The sequence below is a fragment of the Cololabis saira genome, chromosome 14, assembly GCF_033807715.1.
Source record: "Cololabis saira isolate AMF1-May2022 chromosome 14, fColSai1.1, whole genome shotgun sequence".
In the NCBI taxonomy this organism is placed as follows: domain Eukaryota; kingdom Metazoa; phylum Chordata; class Actinopteri; order Beloniformes; family Belonidae; genus Cololabis; species Cololabis saira.
In genome coordinates, this window is record NC_084600.1 from 45,963,526 (window position 1) to 45,984,823 (window position 21,298).

A 21,298-nucleotide genomic window follows, 5' to 3' on the forward strand; every position below is an offset into this window, starting at 1 on the left:
TTATATCATGTGTCCAGTTTTATATCATTTATGCAGGATTCCTGAGCTTTTTATCATAATGATCCTTGTATGTTATAAAGAGTTAAAATGATGTTTTCTGAGAGCAGAACATATTAAAATAATTTACTTTTAGTAATGTGTCATTTATAATTTGACTTAACTTGCAAACGCCTAATAATTCTGTTACAACTGAGTTTATCAGTTAATATCTTACTTTCAGTTAAAGATAAGAATGATTGAATTCTGTATATTTATCAGACTAATTCACTCACTCACTCACTCATCTTCTCCCGCTTTATCCGTTACCGGGTCGCGGGGGCAGCAGCCTCAGCAGGGATGCCCAGACTTCCCTCACCCCAGACACTTCCTCCATCTCTTCCTCCAGCTCCTCCGGGGGGAGTCCGAGGCGTTCCCAGGCCAGCCGAGAGACATAGTCTCTCCAGCGTGTCCTGGGTCTTCCCCGGGGTCTCCTCCCGGTGGGACATGCCTGGAACTCCTCCCTAGGGAGGTGGGACATGCCTGGAACACCTCCCTAGGGAGGATCCAGGAGGCATCCGGTACAGATGCCCAAGCCACCTCAGCTGACTCCTCTCAATGTGGAGGAGCAGCGGCTCGACTCCGAGCTCCTCCCGGGTGACCGAACTCCTCACCCTATCTCTAAGGGAGGAAACTCATCTCTAAGGGAGGAAACTCATCTCTAAGGGAGCGTCCAGCCACCCTGCGGAGTAAACTCATCTCTAAGGGAGCGTCCAGCCGCCCTGCGGAGGAAACTCATCTCTAAGGGAGCGTCCAGCCACCCTGCGGAGGAAACTCATCTCGGCCGCTTGTATCCGCGATCTTGTCCTTTCGGTCACTACCCAAAGTTCATGACCATAGGTGAGGGTAGGAGCGTAGATTGACCGGTAAATCGAGAGCTTCGCCTTTCGACTCAGCTCCCTCTTTACCACGGCGGTCCAGTACATCGACCGCATTACTGCGGACGCTGCACCGATCCGTCTGTCAATCTCCCGCTCCATCGGTCCCTCACTCGTGAACAAGATCCCGAGATACTTGAACTCCTCCACCTGAGGCAGGACTTCTCCACCCACCCGGAGAAGGCATGCCACCCTTTTCCGATGGAGAACCATGGCCTCGGTCTTGGAGGTGCTGATTCTCATCCCTGCCGCGTCGCACTCGGCCGCAAACCGCCCCAGCACATGCTGGAGGTCCCGGTCTGATGAAGCCAACAGGACAACATCATCTGCAAAAAGCAGAGATGAAATCCTGAGGTTCCCAAACCGGATCCCCTCCGGCCCCTGGCTGCGCCTAGAAATCCTGTCCATAAAAATTATGAACAGGACCGGTGACAAAGGGCAGCCCTGCCGGAGTCCAACATGCACCGGGAACAAGTCTGACTTACTGCCGGCAATGCGAACCAGACTCCTGCTCTGATCATACAGAGACCGGACAGCCCTTAGTAGAGGGCCCCGGACTCCATACTCACTCAGCACCCCCCACAGAATGGCACGAGGGACACGGTCAAATGCCTTCTCCAGATCCACAAAACACATGTAGACTGGTTGGGCAAATTCCCATGAACCCTCGAGCACCCTGCGGAGGGTATAGAGCTGGTCCAGTGTTCCACGACCGGGACGAAAACCGCATTGTTCCTCCTGAATCCGAGGTTCGACTATCGGCCGTAATCTCCTCTCCAGTACCCTGGCGTAGACTTTCCCCGGGAGGCTGAGAAGTGTGATCCCCCTGTAGTTGGAACACACTCTCCGGTCACCCTTTTTAAACAGAGGGACCACCACCCCGGTTTGCCACCCCAGCGGTACTGTCCCCTTCCTCCATGCAATGACGCACAGGCGTGTCAGCCACGACAGCCCTACGACATCCAGAGACTTGAGGTACTCAGGGCGAATCTCATCCACCCCCGGTGCCCAGCCACCGAGGAGCTTACGAACCACCTCGGTGACCTCAGCTTGGGTGATGGATGAGCACGCCTCCGAGCCCCAACCCTCTGCTTCCTCAGTGGAAGGCATGTCAGTCGGGTTAAGGAGATCCTCAAAGTATTCCTTCCACCGTCCGACAATGTCCCCAGTCGAGGTCAACAGCTCCCCACCAGCACCATAAACGGTGCCGGCAGAGTACTGCTTCCCCCTTCTGAGGCGCCGAACGGTCCTCCAGAATTTCCTCGAGGCCGACCGAAAGTCCTCCCCCATGGCCTCCCCGAACTCCTCCCAGACCCGAGTTTTTGCCTCCAAGACTGCCCGAGCCGCGGCCCGCTTGGCCTGCCGGTACCTATCTACTGCTTCAGGAGTCCCACCGGCCAACATAGCCCGGTAGGACTCCTTCTTCAGTCTGACGGCATCCTGTACTTCCGGTGTCCACCACCGGGTTCTAGGATTGCTGCCACGACAGGCACCGGAGACCTTGCGTCCACAGCTCCGAGCCGCCGCGTTGACAATGGAGGCAGAGAACATGGTCCACTCGGACTCAATGTCCCCCGCTTCCCCCGGGATCCGAGAGAAGCTCTCCCGGAGGTGGGAGTTGAAGATGTCCCTGACAGAGGGCTCAGCCAGACGTTCCCAACAGACCCTCACAATCCGTTTGGGTCTGCCCGGTCTGTCCAACCTCCTCCTCCGCCAGCGCATCCAACTCACCACCAGGTGGTGATCAGTTGACAGCCCAGCCCCTCTCTTCACCCGAGTGTCCAAGACATGCGGCCGAAGGTCAGATGAAACGACAACAAAGTCGATCATTGACCTCCGGCCTAGGGTGTCCTGGTGCCACGTGCACTGATGGACACCCTTATGCCTGAACATGGTGTTCGTGATGGACAAACTGTGACTCGCACAGAAGTCCAACAACAAAACACCGCTCGGGTTCAGATCGGGGAGGCCGTTCCTCCCAATCACGCCTCTCCAGGTATCACTGTCATTGCCCACGTGAGCGTTGAAGTCCCCCAGTAGAACAATGGAGTCCCCAGTTGGAGCACTATCAAGTACTCCTCCCAGGGACTCCAAGAAGGCCGGGTACTCCCCACTGCTGTTCGGCCCATAGGCACAAACAACAGTGAGAGACCTATCCCCGACCCGAAGGCGCAGGGAAGCGACCCTCTCGTTCACCGGGGTGAACTCCAACACATGGCGGCTGAGCTGGGGGGCTATAACCAAGCCCACACCAGCCCGCCGCCTCTCACCCTGGGCAACTCCAGAGTAGTGGAGGGTCCAGCCCCCTTCAAGGAGCTGGGTTCCAGAGCCCAAGCTATGTGTGGAGGTGAGCCCGACTATCTCTAGCCGGTATCTCTCAACCTCACGCACAAGCTCCGGCTCCTTCCCCCCCAGCGAGGTGACATTCCATGTCCCCACTGTGAGGGTTGATGTCCAGGGATTGGGTCGTCGAGGCACCCCGCCACGACTGCTACCCAGCCCACAATGCACCGGCCTGCCATGGTCCTGGGCAGGACCATGACTAATTCAACAAATTCTGAAGTCTGTGTGAAACTAAACATCAGGTTCTGTATCGCTTGCACTTGAAAAGTCTTTGCTTGAACAACTAATGATCTGCTTGATTAAACGACATTTCTGAATTAAACCCACGGGAGGATCTAAGACACTTCCTGTCAGGACGATCACTTTGACGCTCCACCTGTAGCCGTCAGTCCAACCTGTCCAGGTCTGAGGCCTCGTTTACACGCAGCAACAACGCTGCTGTTTTCATGAGTTTTAGCCGTTCGTTTACACCAAAACGAAGCTCAAAGTCTCCAAAAACCATCATTCCTGAAAACTCCGGCCAAAGTGGAGATTTGCTTGTAAAGGGAGAGAAAGGGACATTTAGGCTTCAGAACGTCTCATTATGGACAGAAACGTCACCAGCGTCATGTGTAGCAGCTGTGGTTACGGTTTGTTTGGCCGCTGTGATCATGATGGAAGCTGTTAAGTGATAACTGACTTCACTACTGTCTTAATGTGGCTGTTCAGGTCTGAGTCAGAACCACTCCCTGATTTCTGGGTTGGATATTTGGTTTTTAGCTTCACTACTTGAAGCTGAATGCCCACGTTTAATCTGATTTACTTGGTTCCAATTACTTCTGTTTTTATCTTCAATTAACTGAATTAAATTGTGGCACCTCCACTTTTTAACGTGATCAATGCATTTGAATGCATTAAAAATTTGAATTTGTTAAATGTTTTCTTCCATAAATGATGAATAAATGAACAATATTCATCATTTCCATGTTTTTAAGGAGACATTTCTTCATCAATCAGTACATATTTGTCTGTTTAGGAGTTTTTTCAAACATTTTCTCTGAAAAAGTTGATTGAGTGACGACATAGTTTCAACACAAAGTTTCTGATGTTCTTGTTGGATGTTTTGTTGCTGATGAAGGAAACTCATCGTCTAGACAGCAGCTTTATTTCACTTTACTAACTTCAACACACATGGATTTATATTTAGTTTCACACACTGAAAACCATAAAAAGACATTATTTGTTGCACCTTATGTCTTGATGTCACCTGGATGAAATGATCTTAACAGATATATTAAAGAATAATATTAAAAACACAGAAAATTATGTTTTTCCATGTTTAGAGTTTCATATTTAGTAAACTTGTATTTGTTAAAATTAAATGTAATGTTAGTCAAAGGAAGCCAACGTTGGTTTGACTGATTTCATCCACAGTAAGAAGTTATTTAGTAAATGAGCTCTATAACTCATATATTGGACGACTACACATTCAGTCTGTCCACTATTGTCTGTCAGACTCTCTCAGTTTATTAACATCTGGATGACATTTCTGAACGTATTAGCTGTAAAGTTAATTCATGTTTGTTCAGATGTTTTATTCCAGGTTCAGACACATCTCTGGTTCTTCATTTGTTCCTGTCTGATACATTCACATGTTTAGTTTTATGTAATGAATCAGAAGAGGAAGTTTAAGATGAAACTAAAGCAGAGAAGAAGAACTCAGAGCAGTCAGATGGTCAGTGTGGATCAGTAGAAGATCAGCCTGATGTCTGCAGGTTAGTGTCAACACAACTTTCACATCAGATTCATCTGAACACACAACTAAAACATGTCTGACCTCAGAGTCTCCAGTCTGCAGTCTGGACTCTCCAGAAATCCACTCAGATGTTTCATTCCTGAATCCTGCAGGTTGTTGTAACTCAGGTCCAGATGTTCCAGATGGGAGGGGTTGGACTTCAGAGCTGAGACCAGAGAAGAACAGCTGATCTTTGACAGACCGCAGCTCCTCAACCTGAACAGAAAGTAAAACATGTTCCAGTCTCATCAGAGAAGTGTTTCTTCAAATATCAACTTTGTCATCAGGTCCATGTGGGTCACCACCGTATCTGGACTTTATAAAACAGCTTTTACACTTTTGTTACATCCATGATGTGGGTTCCTGGTTGTTCCTCTGACATGTTCACCTTTACTGAACATCCTGAGCTTTTCTGGTCCAAGTCTGACACTAGATTAAGATGAAAACACCAACACACACACCAATCCTTTTGATTAGTGTTGATGTTCAAATATTGTTCAAAGCAGCAGTTTAGAGATCAGAAGCTGATCTAGCAACAATTATTAACACCAGAATGGATCTGTGGAGAACTGCTGGACTTTATATCATGTGTCCAGTTTTATATCATTTATGCAGGATTCCTGAGCTTTTTATCATAATGATCCTTGTATGTTATAAAGAGTTAAAATGATGTTTTCTGAGAGCAGAACATATTAAAATAATTTACTTTTAGTAATGTGTCATTTATAATTTGACTTAACTTGCAAACGCCTAATAATTCTGTTACAACTGAGTTTATCAGTTAATATCTTACTTTCAGTTAAAGATAAGAATGATTGAATTCTGTATATTTATCAGACTAATTCAACACATTCTGAAGTCTGTGTGAAACTAAACATCAGGTTCTGTATCGCTTGCACTTGAAAAGTCTTAGCTTGAACAACTAATGATCTGCTTGATTAAAGGACATTTCTGAATTAAACCCACACGGGAGGATCTTAGACACTTCCTGTCAGGACGATCACTTTGACGCTCCACCTGTAGCCGTCAGTCCAACCTGTCCAGGTCTGAGGCCTCGTTTACACGCAGCAACAACGCTGCTGTTTTCATGAGTTTTAGCCGTTCGTTTACACCAAAACGAAGCTCAAAGTCTCCAAAAACCATCATTCCTGAAAACTCCGGCCAAAGTGGAGATTTGCTTGTAAAGGGAGAGAAACGGACATTTAGGCTTCAGAACGTCTCATTATGGACAGAAACGTCACCAGCGTCATGTGTAGCAGCTGTGGTTACGGTTTGTTTGGCCGCTGTGATCATGATGGAAGCTGTTAAGAGATAACTGACTTCACTACTGTCTTAATGTGGCTGTTCAGGTCTGAGTCAGAACCACTCCCTGATTTCTGGCTTGGATATTTGGTTTTTAGCTTCACTACTTGAAGCTGAATGCCCACGTTTAATCTGATTTACTTGGTTCCAATTATTTCTGTTTTTATCTTCAATTAACTGAATTAAATTGTGGAACCTCCACTTTTTAATATGATCAATGCATTTGAATGCATTCAAAATTTGAATTTGTTCAAATGTTTTCTTCCATAAACGATGAATAAATGAACAATATTCATCATTTCCATGTTTTTAAGGAGACATTTCTTCATCAATCAGTACATATTTGTCTGTTTAGGAGTTTTTTCAAACATTTTCTCTGAAAAAGTTGATTGAGTGACGACATAGTTTCAACACAAAGTTTCTGATGTTCTTGTTGGATGTTTTGTTGCTGATGAAGGAAACTCATCGTCTAGACAGCAGCTTTATTTCACTTTACTAACTTCAACACACATGGATTTATATTTAGTTTTACACACTGAAAACCATAAAAAGACATTAATTGTTGCACCTTATGTCTTGATGTCACCTGGATGAAATGATCTTAACAGATATATTAAAGAATAATATTAAAAACACAGAAAATTATGTTTTTCAATGTTTAGAGTTTCATATTTGGTAAACTTGTATTTGTTAAAATGAAATTTAATGGTAGTCAAAGGAAGCCAACGTTGGTTTGACTGATTTCATCCACAGTAAGAAGTTATTTAGTAAATGAGCTCTATAACTCATATATTGGACGACTACACATTCAGTCTGTCCACTATTGTCTGTCAGACTCTCTCAGTTTATTAACATCTGGATGACATTTCTGAACGTATTAGCTGTAAAGTTAATTCATGTTTGTTCAGATGTTTTATTCCAGGTTCAGACACATCTCTGGTTCTTCATTTGTTCCTGTCTGACACATTCACATGTTTAGTTTTATGTAATGAATCAGAAGAGGAAGTTTAAGATGAAACTAAAGCAGAGAAGAAGAACTCAGAGCAGTCAGATGGTCAGTGTGGATCAGTAGAAGATCAGACTGATGTCTGCAGGTTAGTGTCAACACAACTTTCACATCAGATTCATCTGAACACACAACTAAAACATGTCTGACCTCAGAGTCTCCAGTCTGCAGTCTGGACTCTCCAGAAATCCACTCAGATGTTCCACTCCTGAATCCTGCAGGTTCTCGTTGTAACTCAGGTCCAGAAGTTTCAGATGGGAGGGGTTGGACTTCAGAGCTGAGACCAGAGAAGAACAGCTGATCTCTGACAACCTGCAGCTCTCCAACCTGAATAAAGGATAAAAGATGTGAGCTGAACCACCAGGATGCAGGTTCCAACAGTCCAACAGAACCAGTGAAAAAGATCTTCATCAATATTCATGACATCATGCTGCTGCTCCAATAAAGACGTAGTGACTTCAGCTCTGCAGCTCCACCAGTGGATACATCCATACAAACGCATGTTGTGCAGCCAAATGATTCAAGTTTCCACACAAACAAACATGTCAGGAGGAATTCTGGGACAAATGTCAACTCATTCATTTGTATGAAAAGAAAATGAAGCATTTGTTTGAATGTCAGATACACACAAACATAAAGAACTGGGGCTTAATTTATAAAGCTTGCTTACACACAAAACAGGGCTTGAAAGATGAGACGCCCCCTTCTACACAAAGCTTGGGATTTAAAAAAAAAAACTAACCGAAAAATGTGTGTATCTCTACACCAACCCTGACCCTCGCGCACAAACATTTTGAAGATATGGGGAACTTGCGACGCAGGTGGTGAGGTGGTGAAATGAAGCCAAATTCATGTCATACTTTTGATGTCATCACATATCAGACTCATAGATCTATGTACAACCAAGCCGGGGTTCTGCCGAGGTGTCCTACCTCGGCAGAAAATACTACCATACAATCCCCACTTCTTTTATCTCAGTTTCTTTTTTTTCAAAGGCTTTTTCATGAAAATAGACGATTTAACAGCAGGAAGTCAGAAAGTGCTTCCACATAGATCTATGTGCACGACGCTTCGGCGGAAGAAAAAAACCTGTCAAATCACGCTTCCACATAGATATTGGCAGGTAGGATGATTTGACAGATGAAAATACCCTGTCAGATCACACTTCCACTTCACTTCCTTCATAGATAAATGTTGATGTCTATGTGGAAGCGTGGTCTACGGGAAGCGTGATCTGACGGGGTATTTTCACCTGTCAAGTCATCCTACCTGCACGGTGTGTCTGCGGTGCAGGACACACCGTGCCGGTGTTGTGCCAAAAAGTGATTGCCTGCCAGAATCTGATTTCTCCGCCGAAAGTGGGTCTTTTTACCTTCCAAAAATGGATTGAAGGCCAAATACAGTTAATTAAAGGTTGTTTCTACCTATATATGATTTGATCTCATTCTTGAGCTTCATAATCTGAAAATCTGACGTTTCAGAGCTATCGCTCAATGGGCTGCTGTGCACGCTCCCGCGGCCACAAATCAGATTCTGGCAGGTAACTCACTCACTATATTTTTGTTAGTGATGCCACTACTGTGACCACCAAATAATGTTGTTTTCCTGGCCTCCACTTCATCCACAACATCTCCATCTCAGTCTATGTGAAATTTCGCTTTCTGGTCTTCCCTGCCATGACTTTTGAGTGTAAAACACCGTTGATCAGCAGGTTAATTTATCTGCAAATACAATCGCCAGGTGCTTTGCATTGCCCATTTATGGTAAAAAGTGGGCATGTAGAGGGCGGGATATGAGGCGAATTCACCTGTGCAACCTTCCATCTGGAATGTGATTTATAAAGCGAAAATTGCGTGCAAGTGTGCATGCACACGGTTTTATAAATCCAGGTTTTTTTTTGCGCACGCCATTTTCAGCTTTTGAGTGCACGTGCACTTTTAGTATGGATCCTACGCACTCTTTTATAAATGAGCCCCTGATGTCTAATACCTCATGTAGTACCAAATTTTGCAGACCATTAGGTACACCGGGTTATAAGGCACATGATAAAACATATACAAAGCGAAACCAAACATTCTGGTAAGTTGAACTTTATTCAACTCATCCACAGTAACTCAGAATATCGTTCAGTTGTATCTAATACAGAAAAATACTCTCCCATTTTAAATCATTCGTCTTCCACGAATCCGGCAAAAAAAAAGTGGCAGAGGTGAGCATCTTACTACGTCCTGTTCCCTGATAGTTTAATTGTTGCCAGTGATAGCAGACACCTGAAGTTAGTGTGAGGTTCGCACAACGTTGTATTCCAACATTCTATTATTATTATTACCGGATTATGATGTAGATTTGAAAATTTGGTTTACTCTAAAAACCCAACGTTACGTCCTGTAATAGTAACGTAACATGGAGTAGATGTTGGATGATGGTTATTTACCAGCACTACATAAGTTATCTAACGTCTGACGTTGCAACCCGTATCCAACCAAGGATCGACTTTAATGTGTCAAGTCGATGGTCCGACAATCAATCCAGCGGAGCGGCTTCTAATTTTCCAAAGTCGCACCAAAACATTTTGACAGATTTTTGAGCGCACTGTACCACATAAAACGAAGAGTTACGACTGTAACTACGGTTCTATGAGTCCCGGATGACCGCCAGGCGGTGCTGTAAGCACTGGATATCTCCCCTCGCGCATGCGCATGTCGAGTACTAATACCAACAATGTCACGTCACCCGTGACCCCTGCATGACCCCCGGAAGGGTATAACTTCCGGCGTCAGCATGGGATCGACTCCTAGAATCTTCTCACGAGAGCACGAGGATTCGGAGTGACCGGCAGGCCTGGCGGTCATCCGGGACTCATAGAACCGTAGTTACAGGCGTAACTTTCATTCTATTTAATCCCTACTGACCGCCAGGCGGTGCTGTAAGCACTGGATGACGAATACCAACAATGTCACGCAGAATCCCGGTCACCTACCTCACTGATCAGGGGCAGAAGGACCTGAGAGCAGAACCACGCCCAAAGGTTGGGGAGTGGCGACGTTGATCCTGTAGAATCTGGAGAACGTGTCCGGCGATGTCCATGAAGTCGCGGTGCAGATGTCCTCCAGAGGCACCCCCTTCAGGGCAGCCAAAGAATCTGAGACACTTCTGGTCGAGTGGCACCTTACCCCCATAGGCAAGGGGCGGCCACTGGCCCTGTAGGCGTGCTCGATGGTGTCCACCACCCAGTGAGACAGGCATTGTCTAGAAATAGCACGCCCCCTGTTAGGGCCACCATGACAGATAAAAAGCTGCTCCGACCGTCGCACAGGCGCGGTGGCAGCAACATAAGCAGCGAGGGCTCGTACGGGGCACAAAGGGCTCGGCCCACCCTCTGCGGGCTTGGGGTCGAACCGGCCAAGCTGGATAGGCCGATTAGCATGATCGTGCGGCAGGACCTTGGGCAGGAACACCACTCTCGGCCACAACGTAACCCCTGAGCCATCCGGGTTCCGCCTCAGGCAGGACCCCCTGACTGACAGGGCATGTAACTCACTGACTCGCTTTGCCAACGTCATAGCGAGGAGAAAAGCTGTCTCCATAGAGAGCCACTTCAGGTCCACCTGGGCCAAGGGCTCAAAAGGTGGAGAAGAGAGGGCACCTAGCACCATGGACAGGTCCCACACTGGGGCCTTTGGGCTCCTCGGGGGGCGTGGCCTCAGAGCCCCCCTGAGAAAAAGAGAAACCAGCCGGTGGCACCCCACGGTGGCATTCTCAACCAGGGCATATTGCGATGAAATGGCCGCTATGTACACCCTTAAAGTGGACTGAGCGCGGCCATCATCCAGGAGGGACTGAAGGAACTCCAGGATCGTGGCCACAGGGCAAAGCATAGGGTCCTCTGCCCTGTCCGCACACCAGGCAGAGAATCTCCTACACTTGCACTCACACTGGAGGCGGGTGGAGGGCGCACGGGCATTCAAGATGGTAGCCCTGACGGGCTCAGTACAGCTTGACACTAACGGGTCGGGCCTTGCAGTGGCCAGATCCAGAGTCGAAGGCGACGGGGGTCGGGATGCCAAATCTGACCCCCCAGCTGGGACAGAAGGTCCCTCCGGTCGGGGAGGCGCCATGGCGTGCCGCAGCAGAGCCTCCGGAGTAGTGGGAACCACGGTTTCCCCGGCCAGAAGGGGGCCACCAAGAGGAGCCTGTGACCTCTCTGGAGGACCCTCTGCAACGTCGGCAGGATCAAAGGTAGTGGGGGGAACGCGTATAGGAGCCAGTTGGGCCACTCGTTACCTAGGGCATCCTGACCCAGAGGACTGGTCTCCTCTGTCCAGGAGAACCAGAGGGGGCAGTGAGCCGAGATGCCCGAGGTGAAGAGGTCCACCACCGCTCTGCCGAAGAGGACCCAAATCATCCCCACTACCTCCGGATGAAGCCGCCACTCTCCCGGGGGAGGCTTGCGTCGGGACAGGAAGTCCGCCACCTGATTCCTGTCCCCTGGCAGGTACATTGCCCGCAGGCTAAGGAGGCGAGGAGAGGCCCATGTCAGAAGGCCCCGGGACACCCGCAGCAGCTGTGCAGACCTGGTGCCCCCCTGGTGGTTGATCTGGAAGACAGCGGACACATTGTCCGACCGAACCAGTACGTGCCTCCCCCACAGGTGAGGTAAAAAGTGCTTGAGTGCGAGGTGTACAGCACGGAGCTCCAGCACATTGATGTGGCGTGTGCGGTCCCGCGCAGACCACTGCCCTCTGCAGTGTTAGCGTCGCTCCATTGGTTACCCGTAAAATTCAGAATCCAATTTAAAATTTTATTACTTGCGTATAAAGCCCAAAACGGCTTAGCTCCGCATTATTTGCAAGACCTGATAGTGCCTTATGTTCCTGTCAGAGCTCTCCGCTCCCAGGTGCAGGTTTACTCGTAGTTCCTAGAGTATCTAAATGTAGATTTGGAGGGCGGGCGTTCTGCTATCAGGCACCATTACTATGGAACCAACTTCCAATCTGGGTTAAGGAGGCTGACACCACCTCCACCTTTAAAACTAAACTTAAAACCTTTCTGTTTAGTAAAGCCTATAGTTAGTGTTTAGTAAACCTCTAGCTGGTGTTGGTAAATCTCTAGGTAGTGTAAACTTTAGTGTGTCAGAGTCGTTCCTGTAGTTTCTTGTGCTGCCCCCCCCCCCCTTCTCCTCCCTTTTCTCTCTTTTGTCCATGTTGCAGCATCTTTTGCCGGACACCGGAACCTGCAGCGTGGGAGTGAGGGGGGCAGGGTAACGGCCCGGGCAGGCGGGGGAGAAGGTTCGTCCCTCAAGACTCCTATCCCTGGCCCTGCCCCTTTTCAACCTTTCCCTGACCCTGCACCCCAACCTGGGACTTGCTGATTGGGCCGGAGCTTCGGGAGCTGCGTGCTGGCCTGCGGTCCTCACCCCTGGTCATCCCGCTGCTGCTTCCACCTGCCTGCTGTGCTGTTGCCGTCCCTGACCCCCAGTCTGGCCCTCGGCAGGAGGGTCCCCCCTTATGAGCCTGGTCCTGCTCAAGGTTTCTTCCCTCCTAAAGGGGAGTTTTTCCTTGCCACTGTTTGGCTTAAGGCTTTTCTCCCACTAGAGGAGTTTTTACCTGCCATTGTTTATGTAATAACTGCTCGGGGGTCATGTTCTGGGTATGGGTCTCTGGAAAGCGTCTAGAGAAAACTTTTGTTGTATTAGACGCTATATTCAAAAAATTGGAATCGCTGGTGCCGTGCCGCAATCGGCATGTGAAAATAAGCGTCCTGTAGGTCCACCGTCGTAAACCACTCCCCCTGACCGACCGCACGCAGAACATCTGCTGTGGTCAGCATCCGGAAGGGCAGGGCCTTCATGTACCTGTTGAGGCCTCTCAGGTCCAAGATGGGACGAAGGCCGCCGTCTTTCTTGCTGACAAGAAAGTAGGTTGAGTAGAACCCCCGGGGCTGCAGCAGGGGGTCTACCGGCACAATGGCGCCCTTGGCCAGTAGGACGGATAACTCCTGAGCCAGAGCCAGAATGTTCGCCGGGTCTCTGATGACGGTCATCTTGACCCGGCCGGAGGTAGGAGGCCGGTGTCGGAACTGCAGTACCCCTGGGTTAAGGTGGAAATTACCCAGGGGTCCGACCAGCAGGTGGATGTTGACACTCAGCTGGTACCTACACTGTGGAATGCATCAAAGTAGAAAAAATCTGTAGATATTGAGTTTAGATAGTTTGTCATAGTATAATCGTGTGTAACCTGCTTGTCTTTTCAGTCAGCTGTGACAGACTCCTCCGCCCAGACGCCCACCACCCCACCTGTGCTGGAGGTTTTGCTGCAGACTTAATGTTTTTGTTTGTGGATATGGTGTACAGGGTTTCCCCCAGTGATCTACAGGGGCCTGTAAGGCTTTTCCTGCTTTGTCCCCACCAGACCAACCGTGGCTGAAAAATATTCCCCGCTAGGCCTGTTACAATAATTCATAAATTAATGTCCATACAACCTACCGCCTTGTCCACACACACACACACACACACACACACACACACACACACACACACACACACACACACACACACACACACACACACACACACACACACACACACACACACACACACACACACACTCATAGGTCTGTTTGTGTCACGTTGATCGTACTTACTCCAACTAGACGACCTTGACTATAAGACGACCCTCTTTTTCAAGATTCAAGTTTGGGGACTACAGGACTACAGGCGGAAATTAGCAATTGTTGCTATAACCTGGCTCAAAGCATCTCTTCTTGTTTTACAAGATTAATGTTTTTTTTGTGCATTGTCCCTGTTTTAAATAAATAAATTCAATCAATCAATCAATCAAAGACACTTTTTGAACACCAACAATTATTTTTTTTTACAGAAAATAATTACAGCTCATCTGAAAAAAAAAGATAATATATTTGCGAGAAAAATGTTATTTTGCCTAATTCAAATCATTTGCGTCATAACATCCTCAGCTGCCAGTTTACCTGCTGATCTTCCACCCACTTTTTTCCAGATTGTCGCTAAGTTTCTCCATTTTCTCTTATCTCCTTATTTTCTCGTTTCTTTCTTACCGCTATTTTTATTTTGTGCTACCGCTATTTTTATTCTTCGTGAAAGGGGTTGGCTTTGGCTTTGAACTGGGGAGTTAAGTTCAGCATTTGCTTTAAAGATATCTGGCGCCATCTAGCGTTGTGAATGGGGATAATATCTAGACCCCGAATGGAAGACGACCCCCACTTTTTCAGTCTTATTTCAATGCAAAAAACGTCCTATATTCGAGCCAATGCGGTATTCCAGTAGGGTGTTAAATGTAATCAATTTCAGATTGACCAGTTTTTCAAAGTTTTGAGTAGTTTTTGTGTGTAAGTGATCATTTTTCAGACATCGATGAAAGCTCTGTCGGCCCAGATGTTTCCCCTTTTACCTGAGCCAAAGGTTAGGCTTTATATATATAATTGTTATATGAATCTGTGTGAGGAAAAATGCATAGTTTTGCATGCTTTCACCTGGTATTTATTCATTTTATTTTTCTTGTAGGTGTTGAAGCTCCAGGTCTGTCCTTCACCTGGCTGGGTAATTTTAAAATAACTAACTTTTTTCAGTTTAAGTGTATCAAATCATGCTGAACAATGTTCATAAAGTTTTTACATTTGCAGTGATGGTTTGATGTTTATATAGCCGACCTGGCAGGTAAGTGCACACTGGACCAGAATTTTCTAGATTCACAAGTAGGAATAATGAGAAGGGAATGGACACCACAATGAGTAAAAGGAACACAGAGGTAAGTTTTAGCAAATCCACTGTATTAAACATGCAAAGAAAATCGTTTGCCGGTGTTGGGCCTCGCCCATATGCTCATGTGAACTCTGAACTTATAAATGTATGAACATTTTGTGAATGTGTATATTCAACTTTGAAACTGCTCAGCTGAAAATCGGCTGTAATGTGCCTCCAAAAATGGCCGCCTTGCCATGAACTACAACCCCCAGCATGCCTTGCGTGGGGGGGCGGCGCCTATCGCATCCAATCGCAACGAGGCACCGATGACGTCACCGCAGCCGCGCGTAGGATCAAAACGCAGCGCTGCTCCTTCTTCGCTCTCTTTTTCCTTCATCAACCAGTGGGTCAGTTGTCCATCTTTTGGCTCCGGGCCAAAGGGACCACGACCTTCCCCCCCCAAAGGGGGGGTAAGAGGAGAGATCTGCGGCGCGCTCCAGCCGGTCCGGCCGGAGGATCAGCGAGGATCCACGGCGCGGACTGCGGCGCTGCGTCCCTCTCTCCCTTTTTCTCTCTTCTCCACTTCATCTCATCCGAGCTGGATCTTTTGGCTCCGGGCAAAGATCCCATCTCCTTTTCTCCCCCCGGCTGGGGGGAGGTGTAAGGCCCGCATCGGATCGGGCCGGTCCGTTGGACCTGCAGCCCGTTGAAGCCGCGGTCCGCGGAGCCGCTCCCATTAACTCTTGGTCTCAACTTTTCATCCGGAGCTCCGACTCCCACTGCACGTGTCCCCGGTCCCTGGGAGCTGAAAAGAGGGGAAGAGCCGCTTCGAAGCTCGGGCCCTGGCCCAGGGTGAGACCCGTTCCTCTTTCCTAACCTCTCTCTCTGCTCTCGAGTTTCTCCTGGAAGGACCTGTGGCCAGCCTGCCCAGCGCAGAGCCGAGACGCATCCCGCCGCCCGTCCCGGGGCCACGCACTCATCAGCCCGACGGGCACCCGCACGTCCCAGAAGTGGACCGGCCCGGCGCGCACCCGAGACGACGTGATAGCCTCCGGACTGGGGGGGGAGCGCCGGCTGCTTCACGCTGCACCACCGTCCTCTTTTGATTCCAGAGTCAGGAGGAGGAGCGGTAGAGGCAGGAGACCTCTTGGATTGGGGACTCCAACCAAAGAGCCGGCAGGAACCCCTGATCGGCACCCGGACACCCGAGGAGGCGTGAGGTTTTGAGACCTGGGTGTATTAGTTTAACTGGGAGTGTTTCAGAGCTAAATCTGTGTTCCGAACTGAGATTACTGCATACATCATCATCATCATTGTTATCATTATCGTGTTTGATTATTTGGTAGTCGTTGTTTTCTGCCGTAGTCAAGTTTTAAATGCTGCGTTTGCCATCCGGTCTGATCGCACGTGGCTCAAAGGGCGCGTCCATCTTTAAATACCAGAGTCCTGCCGTCTTTAAACACCGCAGCCATCTTTGTGCAGCCACAATGTTTTAAACCACAGATGTTCTTTATCATCTTTGTTATTGCTTTGATTCTTTTTTCCATTCCATGCATTTAACTTTCATTTCATTTCTATTGATTGTTGTTTTTCTAGTTAATTAATGGTTTTATAATAATGTAGTGTGCCATCAGGATTTTTGTGGGTTGTTACGTTACCATCTTTTGACACCTATATGTAAATAAATTCTGATTGATATTTAATAAGTGGTTGTTGTTTCATACAGATTTTGGTCATATTTGATTGTTTGAGCAGAGCCAGTGCTCGGATCTCACTCCTTCAATTAATAACTGGGTATAGTAATTACTTTGAGACTGATATTCTGCTGTTAAGTTATCATTTTCCCTGGACTAAGGCCCCAGGGTGGTGCCCCGAGGATTTTAATTATCAGAATCAGAATCAGAAAGGGGTTTATTGCCAAGTTTTCACACGAGGAATTTGTTATGGGGATTGGTGCAACACAATACAAATATAAAAACAAATATATAAGAGATAAAATAAAATAGAATGAAATGTATACACAATAAAAAGTATAGACAGTAAAATAAAATGTAGACCGGAAATGTACAAAATGAGGTTTTAAAGTGCCGGGTGAGTCTGTACAAGTGACTTAGAAACTTAGGATAGGTAAAAAGTATAGACAGAAATGTACAATGAGGTTTGTAAAGTGCCGGATATGAGTCTGTGCAAAAGTTACAGGATTGGAGTTTTTACGTTAATGTAACGTAGAGTGGGATGGGGGGGCAGTCCGTGGTAGTCGGGGGGGGGAGGACGGGGGACCGGGGCCTCGTTGATGAGGAAGGCTGCAGAGGGGAAAAAACTGTTCTTGTGGCGTGAGGTTTTGGTCCTGATGGACCGCAGCTCCTGCCAGAGGGAAGAGACTGGAACAGTTTGTGTCCGGGGTGAGAGGGATCTGCTGCAATCTTTCCTGCACGCTTCAGGGTCCTGGAGGCTCCAGGTCCTGCACAGATGGAAGATTGCAGCCAATCACCTTCTCTGCCGAGCGGATGATACGCTGCAGCCTGCTCCTGTCTTTCACAGTGGCAGCAGCGTACCAGATGGTGATGGAGGAGGTGAGGATGGACTCAATGATGGCCGTGTAAAACTGCACCATCATTGTCTTTGGCAGGTTGAATTTCTTCAGCTGCCGCAGGAAGTACATCCTCTGCTGTGCTTTTTTGGTGAGGGAGGTGATGTTCAGCTCCCACTTGAGGTCCTGATGATGGTCCAGGAAGATGAGGGAGGTGATGTTCAGCTCCACTTGAGGTCCTGGGATATGATGGTCCAGGAAGATGAGGGAGGTGATGTTCAGCTCCCACTTGAGGTCCTGGGATATGATGGTCCCCAGGAAGATGAGGGACTCCACAGAGTCTGCTGGGGAGTCACACAGGGTGAGGGGGGCCGGTGGGGCTGCGTTCCTCCGGTAGTCCACTATCATCTCCACTGTCTTTAGAGCGTTGAGCTCTAGGTTGTTCTGACCGCACCAGGTCACCAGCTGGTCCACCTCCCACCTGTAGGCGGACTCATCACCATCAGAGATGAGTCCAATGAGGGTGGTGTCGTCCGCAAACTTCAGGAGCTTGACGGACTGATGACTGGAGGTGCAGCTGTTGGTGTACAGGGAGAAGAGCAGAGGAGAGAGAACACAGCCTTGAGGGGATCCGGTACTGATGGTCCGAGGGTCAGAGACATGTTTCCCCAGCTTCACCCACTGCTTCCTGTCAGACAGGAATTCAGTGATCCACCTGCAGGTGGAGTCAGGCACGTTCAGCTGGGAGAGCTTGTTCTGGAGCAGAGATGGGATGATCGTATTAAAGGCAGAGCTGAAGTCCACGAACAGGATCCTGGCGTAGGTTCCTGTGGAGTCCAGGTGCTGGAGGATGAAGTGCAGGGCCATATTTACAGCATCGTCTACAGACCTGTTGGCTCTGTAGGAACTGCAGGGGATCCAGTAGTGGGTCGGTTATGTTCTTGAGGTGTTTACAGCATCATCTACAGAACTGTTGGCTCTGTAGGAACTGCAGGGGATCCAGTAGTGGGCCGGTGATGTTTTTGAGGTGTGGCAGCACAAGGTGCTCAAAAGACTTCATGACCACAGAGGTCAGGGCGACGGGTCTGTAGTCGTTAAGTCCTGTGGTCCTTGGTTTTTTGGGGACAGGTATGATGGTGGAGGTTTTGAAGCAGGCTGGCACATGGCATGTCTCCAGGGAGGTGTTAAAGATGTCCGTGAACACCGGAGACAGCTGATCGGCACAGTGCTTCAGGGTGGATGGGGAGACAGAGTCCGGTCCTGCTGCTTTGCGGGGGTTCAGTTTTTTTAATATTTTATTAACGTCCCTCTCCAGGATAGAGAGGGGCGTCGCAGTGGTGTGGGGGGTGGAGGATGGGGCCTCTGGGGTGTGAAGTGGTGAAGACGCTCCAGCCCCTGCTGGGGAGGGGGGGGGGGGGCTGTTGGAGGAATGGAACTGGGGAATGTGAATGCAGTCCGGGGGGATGGTATCAGGACTGTCCCTTTGTCCTTCAAAGCGACAGTAGAACTCATTCAGGTCGTTGGCTAGGCGTCGGTCGTTGATGGAGGGGGGGGCTCTGGGTTTGTAGTTTGTTATCTGTCTCAGTCCTTTCCAAACTGAGCTCACATCGTTATCTGAGAAGTGTTGGCGTAGTTTCTCAGAGTACAGACGTTTAGCTGCTCTCACCTCCTTGCTAAATGTGTACTTAGCCTTTTTGAGCCTGTCCTTGTCGCCACTCCTGAACGCTTCCTCCTTCTGCAGCCGCAACCTTCTGAGCTTAGAAGGAAACCAGGGTTTGTCATTGTTATAAACAACCCTGGTTCGTGTTGGAATACAACTGTCCTCACAGAAGCTGATGTAAGATGTAACAGCCTCTGTGAGCTCGTCTAGACTGCTGGTAGATGTCCTGAAAACATCCCAATCAGTAGAGTCCAAACATGCCTGAAGATCCTCCGTAGCTTTCCTGGTCCACTGCTTTGAGGTCCTCACAGCAGGTTTGCAGAGCTTTAATTTCTGCTTATATGCTGGAATCAGGTGGACCATGAGGTGGTCTGAGTGTCCCAGTGCAGCTCGGGGGACGGCATGATAGGCTCTGCTCACTGTAGAGTAACAGTGATCCAAAATGTTTCCCTCTCTGGTCGGGCATTTAATTAGCTGTCTATATTTAAGGAGTTCGTGGCTGAGGTTACCTTTGTTAAAGTCGCCGAGGACAGTAACTAAGGAGTCCGGGTTTGTCCGCTCCACGTTCAGTATCTGGTCGGCGAGCACGCGCTGAGCATCCTGCACGTGGGCCTGCGGTGTGATGTAAACGCCGACCAGGATGAATGAGCTGAACTCACGGGGAGAGTAGAAGGGTTTGCAGTTTATAATAAAAAATTCCAGATCGGGAGAACAGTGTTGCTGGATCACTGTCACATCTTTGCACCAGCAGTTGTTGATGTAAAAGCAGATTCCTCCACCTTTCTTTTTTCCGGAGAGCTGCGCGTCTCTGTCGGCTCTGAAGAGCTGGAAGCCTGCCAGCTGCAGCGCAGAGTCCGGGATGAGACCACACAGCCACGTCTCCGTGAAGCAGAGAACGGAGGATGACGAGAGGTCTCTGTTCTTCCCCACTAGTAGTTGAAGTTCATCCATTTTATTGCAAAGTGATCGCACATTGGAGAGAAATATGCCAGGTAAAGGTGTGCGGCGTCCGCGCCGGCGGAGACGCACAAGCGCGCCTGCCCGTTTACCTCTCCTCCTGCGCTTCACCGCGTGAACAAAGGTGATCACACCTTTGACTAGAATGTCCAATAATTCCACTGATGGAAGGAGAAAAGTGGGAAATAAATCCGCTGGAGTTGTTCTTCTGATGTTCATCAGCTCTTCTCTGGTGAAAGAGCATCGGGAGTCGTAGCAGAAAGCTGCATTATTAAATAAAAAGAGACAAAGTAACACGCACCAAATCACCGCGGCTGCCATCCTCTCCGGCGCCGGAAGTCTAAGATCATATTGGTCATTCAATTTGATAAATATTCGACTTTATTAATTATTAATAATTCTTGAATAAAATTATTAATAAGCCTTCGATAACTGATCAGCTTAGCTACCTGAGTTGCACAACAATGCCGTCACCATGGCTGCAAAGACAGGCCAAAAAAGGTGGCTGTTTTTTTTGTTTTTTTTTTAGAAGAAGAAAAAATAATCCTTTTCTGTCTTTTTTTTTTCTTAAATAAAAATAAAATGTCACATTAATAAGTGGGAGAGGGAGCGAACGCTGACGTCACCACGAATGTGCCGGTGGGAGAGGGGAGCGGACACGGTGGTGTCACCACGGCTGTAAAGAAAGGCCAAAAAGATGTTTATTTTCTCTTAAGAAAAAAACAATCCTTTCCTTTCTGATTTTTCCTCTTTTTCCTCTGCACAGATTGTTCAGGTGTCAGGCGCAGCTGACAGCTTACCTTCTGTCAGCTGGGCTGGGGGGCGGGGCGGGGAGACGCCGCCACAACCGGACACCAATACCACGCCGGCCACAGCTTCTCGGAGGACGAAAAAAAATCGTTACTCCTACCTGAATGGCACGAAGCTGCACCGGGCCAGCGGTTCAGGGAGGCAAGGAAGAAGCTTAACCAAGCTTCTATTTCCGTCCTGTACTTCAGACGCGCGAAGCGAAAAAGAATAAGGAGTCGATCCCATGCTGACGCCGGAAGTTATACCCCTTCCGGGGTTCATGCAAGGGTCACAGGTGACGTG

The 21,298-nt window shown here is 48.3% G+C and overlaps 1 protein-coding gene across 4 annotated transcripts in view; it reads right to left on the bottom strand.

Moving 5' to 3' along the window:
• Nucleotides 1-21,298, bottom strand: part of LOC133460119 (ribonuclease inhibitor-like) — an 84,855-nt gene that overhangs the window by 16,040 nt on the left and 47,517 nt on the right. For 2 of the 4 annotated variants that reach the window (XM_061740658.1, XM_061740657.1), the window contains exons 11-12: nucleotides 7,490-7,666; nucleotides 5,074-5,247 (exon numbers count right to left, since the gene is read on the bottom strand). The exons of the other annotated variants lie outside the window; for them this stretch is intronic. In XM_061740658.1, the coding sequence (XP_061596642.1) occupies nucleotides 5,074-5,247; nucleotides 7,490-7,666 (351 nt within the window). The remainder of the gene's footprint in view (nucleotides 1-5,073; nucleotides 5,248-7,489; nucleotides 7,667-21,298) is intronic. 4 annotated transcript variants of the gene reach the window in all.